The sequence below is a fragment of the Fusarium solani genome, assembly GCF_023522795.1.
Source record: "Fusarium solani strain SB1 chromosome Unknown bctg00000008, whole genome shotgun sequence".
NCBI classification, from domain to species: domain Eukaryota; kingdom Fungi; phylum Ascomycota; class Sordariomycetes; order Hypocreales; family Nectriaceae; genus Fusarium; species Fusarium solani.
This window is the reverse complement of record NW_027072148.1, coordinates 870,246-888,128: the sequence shown is the minus strand read 5'-3', so window position 1 is coordinate 888,128 and position 17,883 is coordinate 870,246. Positions and strand designations below refer to the sequence as shown.

Below are 17,883 nucleotides of genomic sequence, written 5' to 3'. Positions count from 1 at the left end.
CAGGCAGCCCGTTAAGCGCTGTGGTTCGCCATTTTCACAGCCTGCTTGGCATGCCTTGTTAAGACGACTTTTAACAAATAAACATAGCGGATGGTCTTAGATTTAGCGAAAGAGTAATCTAGAATTATTCTAAGTAATTTCAAATGTGAGTCGAAAATAATAAAGGCCTTACCTAAATCCAGTTAATTTTATGACATTTTTATGACGTTTTCTATCCATCTTTACCCTTTCCTTAGGTACAGGTGTGATGTAGAATTGTGCTGGGATTGTTAGCGCCGTACTCTATGCGTAGCAGGCCATCACCAACAGGAGTCCCTCGTGCGGCTGTAGCAGCGGGGCAGGGGATGACCAAGTATTTCTTCATCAACCTTGCCCTGTTCATTTTGCAGCATCTTCATATTCTCGACAGTCTCCATGGATGAAAGCGAGAGACCGAGGGGTAACTATCAGCTACGTCAACTGCTTCTGTGCTTCCAGTGTCACAGAGTCCCGTTCGACTTGATTAGACGAGCCTGCGAACCGAAATCGGCATGGTCTGCAACTGGGGAGATCGAGCAGATACAGCCCCACGAAGGGGGGGTGCCACGATGGCTACTTGACTTTCGAGAGGCACACCGACTCCTGTTCGACTGCGACGATCGTCCCACTGCTCCTTGCCCCGATGGCGTACAACTTGTCAAGGACTGCGGCATCTGGTATTTCGAGACACGACCAAACGACAGTCTTGGACCAGACGAGAATGAGCAGAACCAAGATATATACGCCTTGCAGTGCATCCGCATTTTCAACCATGCATTCCCCTGCCGGAACACAGATGTGCTTGGTGAAGAAGTTGCTGCTAGCTTGATCCCCCTAGCAAAGGCGTTTCTGCTACCTTTGCTCGCATCCGTCTCGGAAGAGGATATTCAGGATTGGCTCCTGCCTAAAGAGAGGTGCGAAACGCTCAAATTGATTCCAACCTCAACATAGGAGCAGACATTCAGCACACCACCTTGGCTATTATAGTCTACAACTACCCGGGCTCAAGGGTTTGATAATTGTCACAGCTTGGAAGAGTCTTTGCGCTCTCTGATCTTAATTTTATCTAGGAACAGGATTATAATGAACAGTTATTTACTAACTCTTACATTGTTTTCTCCTGCTCTTAGATTACTATAAGGGCAAGTATTCACTACTCATAGCCCAAATCAAATCCCGACAACCAAAGGACAAGTAACCAAAGTGGTGTGCTAACCACCTATCTGCTCCTGTGCTATCTATTAGTCAAGTATTAATGTATCTATGGCAGCTAACAAGACATTAGAGGAATACAATTCGCAATTAACCTCCTTGACTGTCTGTTGCAGATAATCACCTTCTCGGGACTGAATAGTCCTTTCTACCCAGTGAACTTCCCTCGAAAGATGGTCAATGTGATCGACATACCCAATACCCGATACTGTGGCGACCAAGGTCGTGGAGTGGATCGCTGTCTTGACATTTTCTCTGAAATGATTGAGGCGATTTCCTCTTCATCACCAGAAGCCTTTGAAAGGCTCGCCTTGAACACCGGTTGTGGCGATCTTGATGAGAGGTCCAACGCGTGGACTGGCCTCGCACTTGAACTACTTCTGTCCAGCCAGACGGCCGAGAGACCATGGCCACAACCCCTTTCCGATGCCATTGCGAAGGCCGCTATTTCCTGGAGTCCAAAGTCAACAACATATCCATCTCCCATGGAGTATCTCATCGCCATCGAGTTACTTCCACGTGCTCAGCTCCGAGCCATTTCACTTCCGCGATCCCTCGGCATGGAGCTTAGCATACTTCGAGGGTTGCTTCTTTCTAGAATGCAATACCACGATGAAGCTGCCACAGTCTTGCACGCTAATTTCCCAGCCGCAATTACTCATTGGGGCTTGGCATCTTTCCAAGTTGGGATTGTTGCAGCCGAAAGTGCCAACTGTTACAATATCCTACGAAAGGAGGATGTTGCCAACACTATAGCGGCCCGTTGCCTTGCCGCAAGAAACACCCCCGAGCTTTCTAGTCGACCAGATTGGTTCTACTTAAGTCTCTATCTCGTAGATTCCCTCATCGGAAGCGGAAGATACGCAGAGGCTAAATCGACTCTTGAACATCTCATTAGCCAGCCTCCGATTGCCCCTGCAATCCACATGATGGGTTATCTACGTCTATCTAAGATTCGCCGAAGAGTCCCGGAAGAGGATGGGATGCGTGAACCTCATCATTCTTTACATGAAGGGCTTGGCCTATTTCGCCAAGTGCCTAGTGCTCTTCGAGAAGAGTACTTGGAGGAAGTAGCCTGCAGTCTTGAGGCGGCGACGACGACGACAACAACAAAGGGGAGTCTTGAGGCACAAAAGTCGCTGATTAGTGGTGTCAACGACCTTTTGAGCCAGATAAGTCTACGGAAAAGCCCAGCTCAGACGAGATTTACGCAAGCACAACTTGAGTTCGGACAACGCACCCTTCGACAAGAGAATAACATCATTGCACCGGGATATGCAACCCACTGGTCTATGCCAATTACACGAGTTAAGGACGATGCAGTCGGCCACTCGAACCCAGGATCCTCCCCTACCATTGACAGCATGCCACCACCTATTGCGACCCGAAGAGTCTTCTCCGTCCCGTATGAGAGAGATGAACGTTTTGTCATGGTTCCAGCTGTCGATGAGCTGTATCGGACTCCTCAACTTGAAGATAAGATTGTTGTTCACTCTCTCCACGGGGAGGTGGGAGTTGGCAAGACCGCTCTTTCTACCGAGTTCGCCTACAGAGTGAAAGATTCCTACTATGCCATTATATGGATTAGGGACGCCCCACTGAATGAGATCCTCGATTACCTTTCTAGAGTCGCTGCAAAGCTTGAACTGAACGATGCGGAGTCGTTAATGCCGATTCATCGAGATCAAGCCCGAGAGCAAATGTTCAGATGGTTCACACACCCGCGCAAAAACAACTTTGGAGGGTCATGGTTGATAGTTTTCGATGGCATCGAAGACGCAGGAGTCATTCGTCAGCTTTGGCCAACTGGAGGTCAGTTTGGCACTGTCCTTGTCGTCACCCGGAGGAAGCCTCTATTCCTCGACGACTTAACCGTCGGTGCACCTCGATATATCAAGTTGGGACCATTGAATTCAACAGACGCAATAACATTGACTAGGCGATACTTGAACTTCTCTATTGAGGCACTTCTTGAGCCTGGCGCATCCCTTTCGCGAGACTGGTTCAAGCACCAGCGTTTGTTGTCAGAATTCCTTCAGGGTCATCCGGCTGCCATCAAGCAGGCAACATCACTCATCTCTAGGCATAACATGGAGGTTTGGGACTTCATTGCGGCATACAAAATTGAACAAATTTTTGGCTCAAACTCAATGGCAAAGGACGAGATTCTTCAGCAGCCAAACCACAACATCCACCTCATTACAATCTGGCGACTGAATCCTGGCGACGGCGAGCCTCTGTTGAACGTCATCTCTCTTCTCTCTCCGTTCGGGATCACTGAAAATTTGCTGTGGCCCAATGAATCCTTGCCCAGGCTGGATGGCTATCCTCAAAGCATGTCAGAGTTCGAGGAAATGCGAAACCAGCTACTTGACTCGTCCCTGATCTGGAAGGCAAGTGCACAGCAAAGCCTCTATACTTCCCCGGCGGTGCAGACCATCTTCAGGCAACGCATGGATCGGCCAGTCTTTCTTCGAGCCTACTGCAGAGCCCTTCTTTTACTTGCTGATGCCTGGCCATGCGAGTTTAAAGACTCTCTCTTCATTGGCTCTTCTACACCGACCCTGACACGGTGTGCCGGTCTATGGCGCCACGTTTCCAAGCTTTGCGATGAGCTTGATCAGTTTTCCTCATCACTATATTCGTTGCTAGAGGTTTCCCAGATACGTGGAATCCTTTTGGACATATCATGGTGCGTGCTCTGCTCCTCTACTTCCCTCGATTCCCATATGGCACCAGAATTACTAACCTTGATTAACCCAAGGTGTGCCATTAAACGCCATAAGTACCACCAGGCCGACTCGTTTCTAAATTTCGTCAGCCGCATTCTTGACATTCAGGGCCCAAAAAGCCCACCCCCATACCCCCGCGATGTTTCCAGGGAGCTGTGTCTAGTCAACCATCACAAAGGGATGCTCGCTTACAGAAAGGGGATGAATAGCAAAGCTTGTTCTTACTTTGAGTCCTGCTTAAGACTATCTGTCAGTGATTTGGAGCCTGGGTCAGACGATTACTGGCTCATCCAAGCTGTTGCCCACCACGGAGTTGGGGGGGTCAAGCGGAGAGCCGAAGACTTTCCCGCGTCCATAGTCTCCTATGAGATGAGTATCAAAGCCCTAGAGCACATCAAAACAAAATCCGGGCAAGACCTGTCATTTGTCAGGGTAAAGTTGGGGCTCGCTCTGCTCATGAATGAGCAGCCCAAGGATGCAGAGAGGGTGCTCGAACGGGCTCGGTCGCCAAAGTCCATGACAAACCCAGTAGATGGCATTTTGGATTCTCTAAGGTACGTCAGACTGGTTTAACATAAGGACTGTTGAAGTTGACAAATATAGAAGCGCCCTTCTGTTTTTTGGACTTGCCATTGCGAAGTTGGTCCAGAATAAGGCAGAGGAGAGCCTTCTACTGGCCTTGGAATACCTAGACAAGGTCCAATCCTCTTCTCCCCTGAAAGACAAGCTAGTCGATGGCTTTCATCTCATCATATCCGGCAGCTATGGTCGTATATCCGAGTTCAGCCGCGCCCAGTAAGTAACGCTGGATGCAAGCCGAGATTGTGCAAATGCTAAAAGTTACCCTCCATAGTGAAAACTTAGACCAAGTAAAGACCGCACACTTTCGCCACTATTGTTTAGATGATTCTTCTTCCACATCTCCATTGCTTCTTAGTCTTGAAGAGCAAAGACGTGTGTACGGTTTGATGAGCCAAGGGATCTGGAAAGACCCTGAGATAGCTCCAGGCTTAGAAGACTTCTTTGATGGTGGTTTTCTTGGCATGGGTTTTTTCGCTGCATTTCTCAAGTCTAACATGCCATGAAGATGCGCCTAGGGCACTGGTGCTACAGATCTCTCTTTCAAGGGGAACTTAACTGCGGGAAACTAATGGATTGGTACCTACCTGGCAGAGGCGGGTTGGGCCGTAACGTGCAATCTTTTCTGGGATTTTCGTTGTCGTATGTTAAATGGGGAAAAAGAATTCGGCTACATACGTATGCTTATACAAACACCAGTATACTAGCTAGTAATCATTCCGATGCCTTGTTTGTCAACTTCAAGTGCTAATGGGTGGGCAAGTGAAGCCCCCCCACCCGGCCGGCAAAAAAACTAAGACACCAGGATTGAGCTCATAACGAGTATTCATTTTACAGCCTAACTATAAGCTAAATAAGAGACAAAGATAAGAAATAATATCATAAATCTTTGAATATTCTAATTATTTGTCTCTGGTATTTTTCTGATATTTTATTTACTATATTTAGGACTCTTTTTGCGTTAGAAACTAGACAGGGTTAATATCGTGTCTCATGTTTTTTTACGGCTACGTGCCCCCTTGCTTTGGGCCCTCAACTTGTAGAAACACTAGGATCTTTTGTCGATATTTTAGTACAAGTTATCACGATGAACTGGCTAGAAGCGCAAATATCCCACAATCATGTCCGTCGATTCATATACGCGTAGCTCATTACAGACATAACCCCAACGTCAACCCTCTCCCAACATCACATCCTACCTCCCATCTAGGACAGGTTATCCATCCTCACATCTCCAGTCGACTGCGAGGTCTTAGGGGGCTGGTCCTCCCAGTTAACACCTCTGGCAGACTGCTGCTGCCTCAGCGCGGCTTGGTGTCTAGACTTGCGCCTGTAGAGGAAGAAGGCGGCGGCAGCAATGAGGGCAACACCAGCGACAGCGCCAATGACGATACCGGCGATGGCACCACCCGACAGTCCAGAGCTGCCACTCTTCTTATCGGAAGATTCACTCTGAGATCCTGACGACTCATTGTTATCGTTATCATCATCGTCGTTGTCGTTATCGTCGTCTTCATCATCGTCATCGTCATGGTGAGGATCACCATCCTTATCCTTGTCGTAGTCCTCCTCAGGCTTGGTAGCATTAAAGCACGGAATATACTCATCAAAGTCCAAAAGCTCAACAAAGGTAATGTCTGCGCAAGCGTAAAAGGTCTGGTTGTGGGGCGTGTCGAAGCTGGCAATGTACTTGATCTGCAGAGTCGCGTTGTCGCCGGCGCTGACGGAGCTGGGAGGATCGGGCACCGACATGCAGGTGTGGCCCGGGTCGATCGACTTGAACTCTTCGGGGTCGATGAGTGTAGTGAAGTCTGCGTTGGACTTGGGGTCTTTAAGTTGTTAGAGGGATGATCTAGTGTCAGTGGTCAAGGTGCGTACTTTGTTCAAACGAAATACTCAGTTCCATGCTGAATGACTCGTTCTGTCCCACGAGCGCAACCTTTCCTTTCTCTACATTGTGTCAATAGTTGAACCATAAAACCTTTGAGAGAAACATACGCATAGGAAACTCGCTCCTATTTCCTGGGTTGGCCACCGAGCCACAGGGCGCCGTGTTGTCCATGGCGGCAGACCACACTCTATCAGCCGGCCACATAAAAGCGGCAGGGCCCATCTCATCAGTATCGCCCATATCAATAGCAGCATAAGCCGAAGCGGCCATTAAGGCCAGGCCGCTAAACACTGCCTTGAAAGACGCCATGTTGAGTGCGAGCGGATCGAGGATGGAGAGGGTAAGGCCCAAAACTCGCGATGGTGGCACCCGAGCAGTCCGGCCTTAATATACCAACCCCATCGCTATCTGCCAAGTCCCATGTGGCACTCTATCTGCTTCGGTACTGTCACAATTCGACACTCGCATATCCCACTCATGCAGAGTCACCGACCCGACTCTCGAACCGGCCATCCCGCAGGTTACCCCTCCCGCCGAGCCCGCTATCAAGAGCGTGGACAATTGGAATGGCTGGATTTGTCTACTGGTGCAAATTTTTAGCGCATCGGCTGCACTCTAAAGGAACTATTGTTACAGCCTCTACGCAGAGGACATGGGCCTTGTGTGGATTGAGTTATTATCAGATGATCAGATAAGATTCCCACCAGTATCTAATCAGATCAGCCACCTCCCTTCCATTGGCCAATCCCATCCTCCATCACCACCTTTTCATCCACCAGCCAAGGATCCAAGGACTCTGGGCATGCATAAGTTCAGAGCCATGACAGCTGGGATACGAGGCCGAAAAGAGCAGCCGTTGCTGATAGCATGAGTCAAACTCGCCGGGAATGGCAGAGTAGGCGGGGCTGGGACTTGACATGATATGCAGTGCGCTGTAATCATGAGGAGATGGAGGATCCAGTCCCTGGTTCGTGTAGCTCGGTTCGAACAAAGTTTCTGGATTCCGATAGGCTCATATCTGTTGGCGAGGCCTTTTAACCGTCTTGAGCTTTCTCGCATGACAAGGTGGAGGCTATAAGTAAGCTGCTCTCGCCAGTCACCAACATCTTCATGTGAAGCATCCTCCTCAATTGACTCTATTCGACGTCTTCAACACTCTCACACCATATTCAAGATGCAATTGACTTACACAGCCGTCATCCTTGGCTCCCTGGCCTCTCTGGCCTCAGCTACTGTCAAGCGCGAGCTCCCATTCCCAGACTCTGTCCCTCTCCACAAGCGCCAGCCTTCTGGTCCCGAGTACCAATGCCACGCAAACTGCGGGTATGTTCAAGTCGCATCGGTGCTGGTTGAAACTGACTCACATTCTTTCCCAGGTTACACCATTTTGAACGCCGACGAGGAGGGCTACTGCGACAGCGACGAGGAGGGCTACTGCGACAGCGACGAGTGGAAGAAGCTCCTCGCTGACTGCCTCAAGTGCGCCAACCAGTATGACATGTGGGGAGACTATGGCAACGGTGTCACGGGCGCTGCCAAGGCCTGTGGTATTGATGCTGTGCCTGAGGGTGCTTCTAGTGGCTCTGCCACAGGTACTTCTGCTGTCGCCGCTACCACCGTTGTCACATCCGTGACCAGCGCAGCAGCGACTTCTGCTGTGGAGTCTTCCACCGAGGAAACTACAGCTGTTGTTGAGACCACTTCTGCTGCCGCCGCTTCATCGACTGCTGCTGAGACTGCTGCCACCACTGCCGAGAGCTCTGCTGATGCCAACACGGTAAGAACTGGTCCCTTGAACAAGATCATTGACAGAAGCTGACTGTGTTAGACTCCCGGTGCTGCTCCCACGACTACCGAAAACGACAACTCTGCTTCCAACTTTGCGCTCTCTGGTGTCCTGGCCGTCGGTGCCGCTCTTGTTGCTGCGGCTGGCCTTCTGTAAACGGACATAAATGCCATGTGACGACCAGGTTACGAATCAACGGACCCAAAAGAAACGAACATAGTAATAATATACCAAGTTGTATGCCCAAGAACACGCCAGTATGACCTCTGTGAACTTCCATAGTCGTGTCAAACTGCATTCCTGGGTGAATAGGATGGGACGAAATGGCTGCCTTCCTGCACCACAGAGCGAGATGACAAGCTCAGAGAGCAAAATGTATTGCATAATGAAATGGAGATAGCAATATAGTTGAGATAACACAACGCTTCAGGTACGCTGTATAAAGCTCTTGTAAGCAAAAAATAACCCAAGATACGCCCATTCATAAATCTTCGTCAATGCCCATCGAGCATGTATCATCTACCTCAAGGCCATACCCCCAAACGCTCGGTCCAACTCGGCACCCTGGTCATCAGCAGGAGGCTGCGCAATTGGCCCTTGAGGTTGCTGAGGCTCAGGTAAACTCTGCTGCTGTTGAACCGGCGTACTCCTCTCTGGCTCGAGGATGTGCGTCTCACTGTCCAGCCAGCCGGGCGCGACTCTCCGCTTCTCAGCGAGCTCGCGTGCCTGGATCCTCTCGTTGAACTCCCTCAACTCCCGCTCAGCTTCCTCTTGCATCTTGGACACGTGCGCCTGGAGTGCGCGACAGGATGCGATAATGTCTTCGGGGTGCGCGGCGTGGCCGGAGCCTGATACGACGTACTTGGGCCTCGGTTGGTCTGAGGGGTTGTCGGATGCAGCCTCGATACCCAATGAGGACGGAGGAATATTCGAGGGCATGGTCTTGTAATTGTATGATAGTGTCGTCGCAGTCGGGAGTGATACAAAGGGAGAAACTGTTAGAGGAACCTGCTCCAGCAGGGGGTGAGAGCCTGGTGCCGCGTTAGCCAGTCCATGATGCGTGCGTCGAGGCAGCAACTCGGCCTACGATTGTTATTGTGCATGATCTTGCGTATCCGAGGCCTTGTCCTCGAGCGTCCTTCAGAAATTCCTTGTAAATCCTCGTCGGAAATGAGAATCATTTGATGGTTCCACAAGTTCAGTCGCACACCATTTAAATCGAGGACGATAATCGCGATGAATGTTGAGTTGAGGTTTAAGTAAGAGTGATTGGCGCGCGCCGAGGCTCGTCACCGACTGACGCAACGCGATAAGCTAATCCTTATCGATAGGATCTGATAAGCCGATAAAGCTCCAGCCCCTCGTCGCTATGGACATTTTTGCCTAGAACCCCTCCAAGCCAACGCAAGCTCATCTACACAAGGACATTCAAGATGACAATCACAACAATCCGCGCAAAGCCGTCTCTTAGCGACTACACGCCCCTGGAGGAGTACCAGTCGCAAACTCCCCAGAGCTTCGTGGGCGGAAAGCCAATTCTGCACTACCATGTGGAGGGCGCAAAGGCCCAGATCCCTAAGGCGGATAGCGGCAGTCTCGCTCTATTCCCTGCCGACTCGAACCAGAAGCCCGAGAACGACGACGTTAATGGCGATGCCGAGAAGTTTGTTGAGCAGACGGTTGATGTCTTTGTCAACTCAGAGTAAGCCTTTCGCACTTTCATCTCAGTTCCCATCTAACATCCTCTAGGAACGTCACCCTCTTCAGCCTCAAGGCAGAAGTTGGCATCACGATCCCTTACCCCTCGATAGGCATCCATGGCACTCAAATGGTCGTCGATGTTGCAAGTGGTGAGCGTCAAGAAGCTGTGTGGATGCAAATCGAGCTCTCCGATGGCGGCGCCGACGACGACGAGTTCGACACGGTTTCCCTGACCGTCATCCCTCCCAAGGCGGAACCCGGCCCCAGCTCTACCCAGCAGATGTACTCAGCCATGTCCAACTGCTCCGATCTGCACCCCGACCCTGACAATGGAGAGGATTCTGAGGAGGATGACGACCGCATTGTCTTTGAGAGTGCGGTTGAGCACGAGGCTGTTGAGGGCTTCACGGGCGTTCTGCGGGGAGCTGCAGATGGCGGTCTCCCTCCTCCTATGCCTGGAAGTGGCGGATGGATCACGGCGGATAATGTCCACGAGTACTTTGACAAGGACGGAAACTGGCTTGGAGAGGGCGGCGAGGCCGAGGAGGAGCTTGGTGAAGGAGCAGGCAGAGTTCGAGTTCGAGACGAAGTCGAGGGAGATGCCGCAGCTGAGAGCCGTCCAGCCGACGACTCTGAGAACAAGCGGCCACGGGTGGAATAATTACTTGGCCAGGGCAAGAAAGGGAGCTTGGGCGTTAGGGGCAAAAAAAGCTATTGCGAGTCAACGCGTGAGGAGTTCAGTAAACCTATCAAAGGATATTCATATGGTCCGAGGGACATGCAATTACTATAACTACTGTATTTTCTATTAAGATTACGTCCGAAGGGTATATATCCATCGAGCTGCTAAAACCAACACTACCTACATATCAACAACATAACCAGTGCCCCTATACAATCCTATACAAAGAATCCTTCCAACGTGGGTTTGACACAACAAAAAAACAAACAGGCCCGAAACTTCAATCTGCCTAGATACATGACGCGGCAGTTCCATGACGGATCATTGTCGTTCCTCTCGACAAAGGAAAATCGTTGACAAAAGAAAAGAAAAAGGGGGGATACACGTTCAACCTCTTACATCCTTAGACATCGACCCTTGTTCTCGGGCGAAGCCTTGAGAAACCCATCCTTATCGTACAATCCTAGACTCTCAACGCTCTGTCTCTGGGCCTCCTTCTTGCTCAGGGCTCCAACCTTGGTCTTGCCGGTTGCCCTCGTCGTGAGGATCGAGTCGCGCGTATCGCGGCCTAGGTTCCCGCTGCGGCGCGTCTCACGCAGGCCGGTGGCTACATCCAGCCTAGGCACCTTGAGTTCTGGTCCCTGGTTCTCCTTGCCTGCATCAGCTTCGTCCTCACGGATCTCAACTCCCAAGTTGCTGCGGCTGCTCTTGCTTGGAGGGATTGGTCGGGTAGGTGTCGCTGCTGAAACTGCTCCAGATAGGCTCTTCCTAGGGCTTCCCAGGTTCAGATAGTTTTGGCGACCAGATGTGCTCACGCGGGGGTTGGAGGTGAGCCGACCGCGTGAGAAAGTGCTGTTCAGGGGGTTGGGCAATGTTGGTGAGTCAGGCTCATTGTATGACGACGCCATGGAAGTAGCACTATAGGAGCTAACCATGCTGTTCATCCGTCTTAACTCGACAATCGAGTTTCCGAGTGAGCCCATGCTCATCATCGCTGGAGGTGGTCCACTCGGAGGGTCTCTCAGAGATCGGGACAGAGAGCGACGAAAAGGTGATCCTGTGGAAACGGCGCCAGGATCGTCTACCATCGACTCGCCCTCATGAACGGAGCTCTCAGGAGGAGTCATGGACATTTGATGTAGATGCTGCGAAAAGTCTCGCCTGGGTCGCGGACACAGCGGTGTCGGCATGACGATCTGCTCAACTTGGGCGACGTGCCTTGGCGGATCAGGCAGAGCTCTTCTCGGTGTTGCCGTCCCCATCAAGAGAGCCATCATGTCTTGTTCATCGAAAGGCGATGAGGCCGTGGTTAGCGGGCTCGTGGGGGCACCAACCACAAGAGTGTTTCTGTCCTGTTGCTGTGGCCATATTGGTCGCCCTGGAACATCAAGTCTAGGACTCTCACTTCTCCGATCGTCGAGATGCAGAGAGCTATCCTCATCAGTTGCAGTCGTCACAGATGGTGTGACCATGCTCGTCATCGAGCCAGTGACAGGATACGCCAGAGCAAATCCGTGTCGATCTCGACTTCCAAAGCTGATGTCGCGGTGCAAATACTCCTGCGGCGGCTGCAGCACAATAGATAGAGGTGGTCCCCCAACAGCCTGTGTGCTCACTGAATTCGAGTTCAGTTGACCCTGTGTGTTGAATACCGTCTGTCCAGCTGGGATGGAAATGCTCAGCGTCCTCGTCCGGCTCCTCAAAGACCGTGGCCCAAACAGCGAAGATCTACTCTCCGAGGTCAGACCTCCCTGCTTCTTCTTCTCCACAAACGGGTCAGGCTGCTCCTTATCCTCTGGCTCGTTGGCGCTGTACAGTGTCGAGAGGGAACTAGAGGCCTCGCTGTCCTGCGACTCCCTCCTCTTAGGGCTATCCTTCTCGACGGTCTTCTTCTTGGGGGTGGGATCCTTCTGCGGACTGTTGTCGTCGAGGGGTTGCCACTGACGTCCCCTCAAACGACTCGGGCTTGACAGTCCTCCGGGAAGTCCAAGCTCTTGGGTGGCTTCAGCGATCAAGCTGTTAGCAGCACTACCAATAGAACTAATGGATACAGTCCGGCTATGCCCAGGTCTCGGCATTCCGTGGATGGTAGATCTCTTGCTGGGGCTCTGAGCCACACGATTGATGCGCACAGTTCCAGTCGTATTAGTCGAGTCCAGTGAAGATGTTGTCCTGTGGCTATGAGGCGTCTTGAGGGGAGAACTCCTGTGAGGCGTACCTCTCAACGACGAGATCTTCTGAGAGCGTTTCGAAGGCGAGGGGTGAGGAGTCTTTGTTGGTGACTGGCTGCTTCCATCTCGAAGTCGCTGTTCCGTGCATCGAAGAATATCCCGAAGGTCCAAGTCTGTTACCGAAGCCCTGACATGAGCCAGAGGGGGGATTCTCACAGGGCTGGTCTGTAGCTCCTGTGCTGGGGTTGGTAGCTCAGGGGCCGTCTTGCTCGGCTTGAGAGTCTCGAAGCTCTGTTGATCCCTCAGGTGAGTCGTCGGCTGGTCTCCCGGTAGCTCGCTAGGTTGTCCCTTTTCCAAGTCATCCTCCAGCATTAGACTCGGCAACGTGGGAGCTCTCCCAGCCAGCTATCCCTGCTGAACAGACTATCACGACGGCTCCTGCTAACCTTGGGTCCATGGAACTTGTCCTCCTCAACCCAGCTACTCGATCGTCCCCTCTTCCCATTACCACCAAAAAAGGTAAAGCTATTGTGCGACGGAAGAGGGGGCAGCACAGGAGGGAGCGACAAAGAGAGCCGGCTGCATGACTTTGACATGGAGTGGTTCTTCTTAACGAGCCGCTTTGTAAAGATGGATCGTCGATGGTCATCGCTGTTGTCCGAGACCTGGTATACCGTCGTAGATTCCGGTTCGGTTCGAGACCTGATGCGCCAGGTGAGGAGGAAGCCGATGGCTGCAAAGAGGAGGATGGCGCCGCCGACGGAAAAGGCGAGGATCCATCCAAGCCCAAGACCGCCCGCTTCTCTGCGGTAGAGTGAGGAGTAGTTCATGTTTATCACACCCACCGCAGCAACGATCGAAAAGAGTGTCCTGCTGTCGATGGTGCTCTTGAGTCGACGAGTTCAGACTTCAGGAGTCAAGACCGGATGATGAAGAGGACAGCGTGAGAAAGGGCAAATGCCAGACAGGAGGAGAAACCTCTGTGGGAACTGGCTCATCCACATTCATCTTAATCTCGAATCCCAGTCAAAAACTGTGGTGAGGTTATTTCGACAGTCTCACTGCAATATCATGAGGAATGCGTTGCTAGGTGTCACCCATTCCAACCACCCCCAACCACAACCCCAGCGTCGAGACATCACAAGATGAGCAGCAAGAGCTCGTATTGAAATAAGGGGATATAGCCTTCATGGAATCACTTTCCCCTCACCGTTCATATCCATATCGATCAGGTCGTCGTAAATGGCGGTTTCAACATGGCCTCACTCCATCATGTGCTTGGGAAATCTTGCCCCCCTCACGACCATCACCAACATCACTAGGGAGACTTCTTTCACAGCGCCAGGCTGCCCTTTTTTGATCATTCATCATTCCGGTATCTGTACTAGGTAGCTTCCCTTAAGTCCACATGTTCCCAAAGACCTGGGTAATCATTTTGTCCTATCAAGAAGTCCCTCGCACCCAAATACCCTTTCAACAATGCATGCTATCCGTGTACCCGGAACCAGCCCGGAGCAATGAAATAGTCTAAAAACCAGTCAAGTTTTCGATTTTTTTTTGGGTGCACTTTTCCTTTTTTCCTTTACTGTCCTTTCTTAAATTGTTAGAAATGTCGACGTCCGTGGCTGTGAAGGTGAGCACCCCGACGTCTCCGTCTCGCTGCGGGCGCTGTAGGAGTGACAACAGCTGTTGATGTCACTGTGACCACGACCGTCTCGGCCTCCAGCTCGGTCACGTAGACAAGCTTCTCATCCCAGAGAATCTTGCTCACGAGATTGCCGTTGGTGATGTACTGGGTACTCCAGTAGCTCTTGGTGTCAGTTGTTGGCTCCAATTCGGGCGCAGGAGTGGTCGTGGGGACGGGAGGGGGTCCGGACGTAGGAACAGATTCAGGGGCCTGAGCGATCGAAGACTCAACAAATGCGGCTCCGACACTTCCATCGGCGCCTGGGATGCTTTGAGTGGTTTGAATGCTTTGAATGAGTGTTGTTTCCGAAGTAAAAGGAGATGAAAAAGAAGGCAGAATAGATGTCGCAACGATCGGTACATTGGTGGTTGTCTCCAAAGTAGGTGCAGGTGCAGGAGCCGAGGCCTCGTAGGCCGCCGCCTTCTCCTTGAACACCTGACCTGGGAGAGGTGATGCAGAGTTCTCCGGCCTGTCACCGGGATGGTAGGTCAAGGTGGGCACAGAAGCATCACCGGTAGGGCCTGGGTCCTTGCTAGCACCGCCGTCCGAGCCATCTCCATAAGAGACTTGGTTACCGCCGGGTAGCTGCTTCATAGGACCAAGAACGTCCTCCTTCTTCAAGCTGTCGGGGAGGTTCATCTTGCAAGAGGTTGCCTCGCTTTCGCTAATAACGTCAAAGAGAGGGCAGGCACCGATCAGTCCAGTCTCAGAGGTGCAGGTTTCGATGGCCTGCTGGAGGAAGTCTTCATCCCAACCGGTGATGAAGTCCGCGTGGTATCCATAGCCTGGTCATGGGTTAGTTTCTCCAGTCTGCCAAAGGATGTAGATGTGAGACTCACCAGTGGTGTCTCCGTTGGCCAAGACAAATCGGCCAGGTCGGTCGGCGAAGGCATTGGTGTTCCAGATAACCTCATACATGAGGCTGGGTAGGCGAACGGGATAACCATCGGGGCAGGTTCCGGTCATGACCAAGTCAGGGAATGCAACGTGATCCTTGTGGTTGGCGCTGTCGAGCGCGTCGCCTCCCTTCCAGCAGGACGGAAACATGATCTCGAGACGGAGGCCATCCTTGCAGTTCGCATCAAGGTACTGTTTGTCGGGCATGTAGTGGCGGTAGAGAGTTCCCTCTGGTTCTCGTGCATAGTTCAAGCAGTTGAAACCGAGGGCACGTTGAGCGAGGGTGTCCTGATCAGTCTCACCGAGAGCTTGCCACGTAGACTTCTCCGGGTCCGGCTTGCTCGGGTCACCCGCCGTGTAGGTTCTTCGTGAGTTTGTACCTGACAACATTCTGAAGTCGGGGGGAAAGGCGGTCACATTGTCGCCGTACAGGAGGTAGTAGCTACAAGTAATTAGCTCCTCGTTCAAAGCAAGTCTGAAGATAGCAGCAACTATTGAATCAGACAGGTGTAGGTTCTCAGGGGATACTAACGCCAGCATACCGCCCACCTGTGGGACAATCTCAAACTCTCCAGTCTCGCCATCTTGAAAGTACATGGCAGGGTGCCAGTACGAAGACTTGTCTTGCGTGACTCGGCATGAAGTGCAGTCACCGTTGAGGAGTTCCTCAGTGTTGGAGGTTTCAGAGAACCCTGCGCATCGTCAGCTCTTTTCTCTGAGAGCGCATCGTTCGCGGTTGCCTGCGCAAAGCGCGCGCAACTTTCATTGCCAGAATTTCATCGTCGCGAATGAGTCGCTTACCTGAAGAACCGTGAATAGAATGCGCATGCATCGAGATCTTGCCCGGGTCAATGATGGGGTCAAGTCGCGCGAGTCCCACACGACCGGGACACTCCATGCGCCAGAAGGCATGGGCGCCACCGATGAGGCCCGCAGAAACGGCGACGAGTGATTTGAGCATGGCGATGACGAGTGCCTATTCGAGCTCGAGAGTTTGTTCGTTCTTGCCCTGAGAGGCAAGGGAATGAAGGAGTGGACGACGCGACAGAGCAGTCTAAAAGAGCGTTGATGTTAGGGATGGGGTTGAGGCGGAGACGAAAGAACGTGGTGAGGGGAAATGAACGAAAGGCGGAGAGGAGATGCTCGAAAGGAAGGTGCCCGGCACTGGCGAGCAGAAAATAGAAACGGCAAGCGCGTTGCGGATATTTGAAGCATCAAACGGAAGGAAGGAAGGAAGGGAGGGGCTTAGACGGAGTGCCTGCCAGCTGGCAACGGCTGGCCACTGCACTGCGCATTAAGGGCCGGGCTGCCAACGCATAAGGCCAGGAAAACCCTGTGCCAAGCACATAGTCCCGCAGAATAAGGTCGGAATCGTGCTTTTCATGTTGTTTTAATGGGATGGGTGAGGTTCAAGTTTGCGAGTTTCAGGTGAGGTCTAGGCGAGGTGTAAGTGAAAGTGGACTCACCGATGCCCGCCGTTGGGTTTCTCTGGGGGATTCTCAGCCAAGTTGATGTTGGCCGTCTCTAGATCCTCAACTTCCTTCTTTTGATCAAATATTGAATCAACAGAAGGAGAAAAAGTTCAGAAAGGGAAATATTGGATCAAAGGGTGCAATGGCTGGGTATGCCTTTATTGCTGTCGATGGAGGCACTGCTCTTGCAGAGAGTCCCAGCCCCGCTGAGAATCTGAGACTCAAGATTCCAGAGCGTGGTCAAGACACGGCGTTGAAGTCACTGCCACGCTTTCGGATCGCGTCACAGGGTCGCGTAGAGTGGGCTGGTCGGCAGCTTATCGGCGTGATAAGTGTCGACGAGAAGAATGCTTTGTTCAATGGTGCCGCTTCCGGTTGTCAAGGCCGAATGTCTCTCCCGACGTCAATCCGTACAGTCGGTCGATGTGTCTCAGTATCAAACGTCTGACGCTTCGGGAAGTTTTTGACAGTGGTCAGATGAGTTGAAGATCTTGTTGGAGAAAGTTGAAGAGTAAAGTCTTGGTCTCGAAGGCCGTGGTGTATTGCCGCTCAGCACTGCAGAGCGTCCAGATAGACTCGGAAAGCCGTTAAAGCCAATATAAGCCTACCGCTTTTTGCAACGGCGACGCTAAACGTTTTGCACAACGGATCTGCAAGGAGAAAAACGGTGAGTCCGCAGATGAGAAGGAGGCGTGATACGAAAGCAGTCCCTCGGGTTACGGCGTGCGGTGGTTGTTATGCAAAAGAGATTGGTTTCTGCGCGGCGGATCTTGTAGTTGTCGACTAGAGTCTCACGGTACGAAACGTAAACCAGGATTTTGAGCGAAAGAAACGAATGTTCTCAACCGGGCAGGATTGCAAGGAATGTGGTTGAGGAGAAGGTAGCTAGGCACCAAAAGGGAGTGCAGGTGAGGTGCCTTTGAAGACAAAGTGAATGAATGGATGAGTCCAGCTCGGGCTCCAAAGGAAGGAATAAAACGGTAGGATGACAACCTAGCCAACAGTGAAGGAATGGATGGCAGAACGAAGAAGATGAGGGCGAACCGAAAGAACGG

The 17,883-nt window shown here is 51.7% G+C and overlaps 7 protein-coding genes across 7 annotated transcripts; 3 read left to right on the top strand and 4 right to left on the bottom strand.

Annotated features, from left to right (window-relative positions):
• Nucleotides 1-414: 414 nt before the first annotated feature.
• Nucleotides 415-4,761, top strand: MRS44_012324 (uncharacterized protein; the record flags this gene model as incomplete). Its single annotated transcript, XM_065618764.1, has 4 exons — nucleotides 415-932; nucleotides 1,373-3,922; nucleotides 4,217-4,516; nucleotides 4,566-4,761. 4 exons carry the CDS (start codon nucleotides 415-417, stop codon nucleotides 4,759-4,761), a joined length of 3,564 nt encoding a protein of 1,187 aa, XP_065474836.1.
• Nucleotides 4,762-5,747: 986 nt separating this feature from the next.
• Nucleotides 5,748-6,741, bottom strand: MRS44_012323 (uncharacterized protein; the record flags this gene model as incomplete). The annotated part of the gene is made up of 3 exons (XM_046279468.2): nucleotides 5,748-6,370; nucleotides 6,420-6,491; nucleotides 6,540-6,741. The coding sequence occupies 3 exons, from the start codon at nucleotides 6,739-6,741 to the stop codon at nucleotides 5,748-5,750; spliced, it is 897 nt and encodes a 298-aa protein (XP_046133227.2).
• An 865-nt stretch (nucleotides 6,742-7,606) lies between these two features.
• On the top strand, nucleotides 7,607-8,374 carry MRS44_012322 (uncharacterized protein; the record flags this gene model as incomplete). Its single annotated transcript, XM_065618763.1, has 2 exons — nucleotides 7,607-8,209; nucleotides 8,261-8,374. The coding sequence occupies 2 exons, from the start codon at nucleotides 7,607-7,609 to the stop codon at nucleotides 8,372-8,374; spliced, it is 717 nt and encodes a 238-aa protein (XP_065474835.1).
• Nucleotides 8,375-8,737: 363 nt separating this feature from the next.
• Nucleotides 8,738-9,157, bottom strand: MRS44_012321 (uncharacterized protein; the record flags this gene model as incomplete). Its single annotated transcript, XM_046281151.2, has 1 exon — nucleotides 8,738-9,157. The coding sequence occupies one exon, from the start codon at nucleotides 9,155-9,157 to the stop codon at nucleotides 8,738-8,740; it is 420 nt and encodes a 139-aa protein (XP_046133229.2).
• A 494-nt stretch (nucleotides 9,158-9,651) lies between these two features.
• On the top strand, nucleotides 9,652-10,580 carry MRS44_012320 (uncharacterized protein; the record flags this gene model as incomplete). Its single annotated transcript, XM_046276173.2, has 2 exons — nucleotides 9,652-9,920; nucleotides 9,968-10,580. 2 exons carry the CDS (start codon nucleotides 9,652-9,654, stop codon nucleotides 10,578-10,580), a joined length of 882 nt encoding a protein of 293 aa, XP_046133230.2.
• A 416-nt stretch (nucleotides 10,581-10,996) lies between these two features.
• MRS44_012319 (uncharacterized protein) lies at nucleotides 10,997-13,602 on the bottom strand (the record flags this gene model as incomplete). The annotated part of the gene is made up of 2 exons (XM_065618762.1): nucleotides 10,997-13,177; nucleotides 13,219-13,602. The coding sequence occupies 2 exons, from the start codon at nucleotides 13,600-13,602 to the stop codon at nucleotides 10,997-10,999; spliced, it is 2,565 nt and encodes an 854-aa protein (XP_065474834.1).
• Nucleotides 13,603-14,375: 773 nt separating this feature from the next.
• Nucleotides 14,376-16,317, bottom strand: MRS44_012318 (uncharacterized protein; the record flags this gene model as incomplete). The annotated part of the gene is made up of 4 exons (XM_065618761.1): nucleotides 14,376-15,244; nucleotides 15,299-15,847; nucleotides 15,899-16,048; nucleotides 16,158-16,317. 4 exons carry the CDS (start codon nucleotides 16,315-16,317, stop codon nucleotides 14,376-14,378), a joined length of 1,728 nt encoding a protein of 575 aa, XP_065474833.1.
• Nucleotides 16,318-17,883: the final 1,566 nt, after the last annotated feature.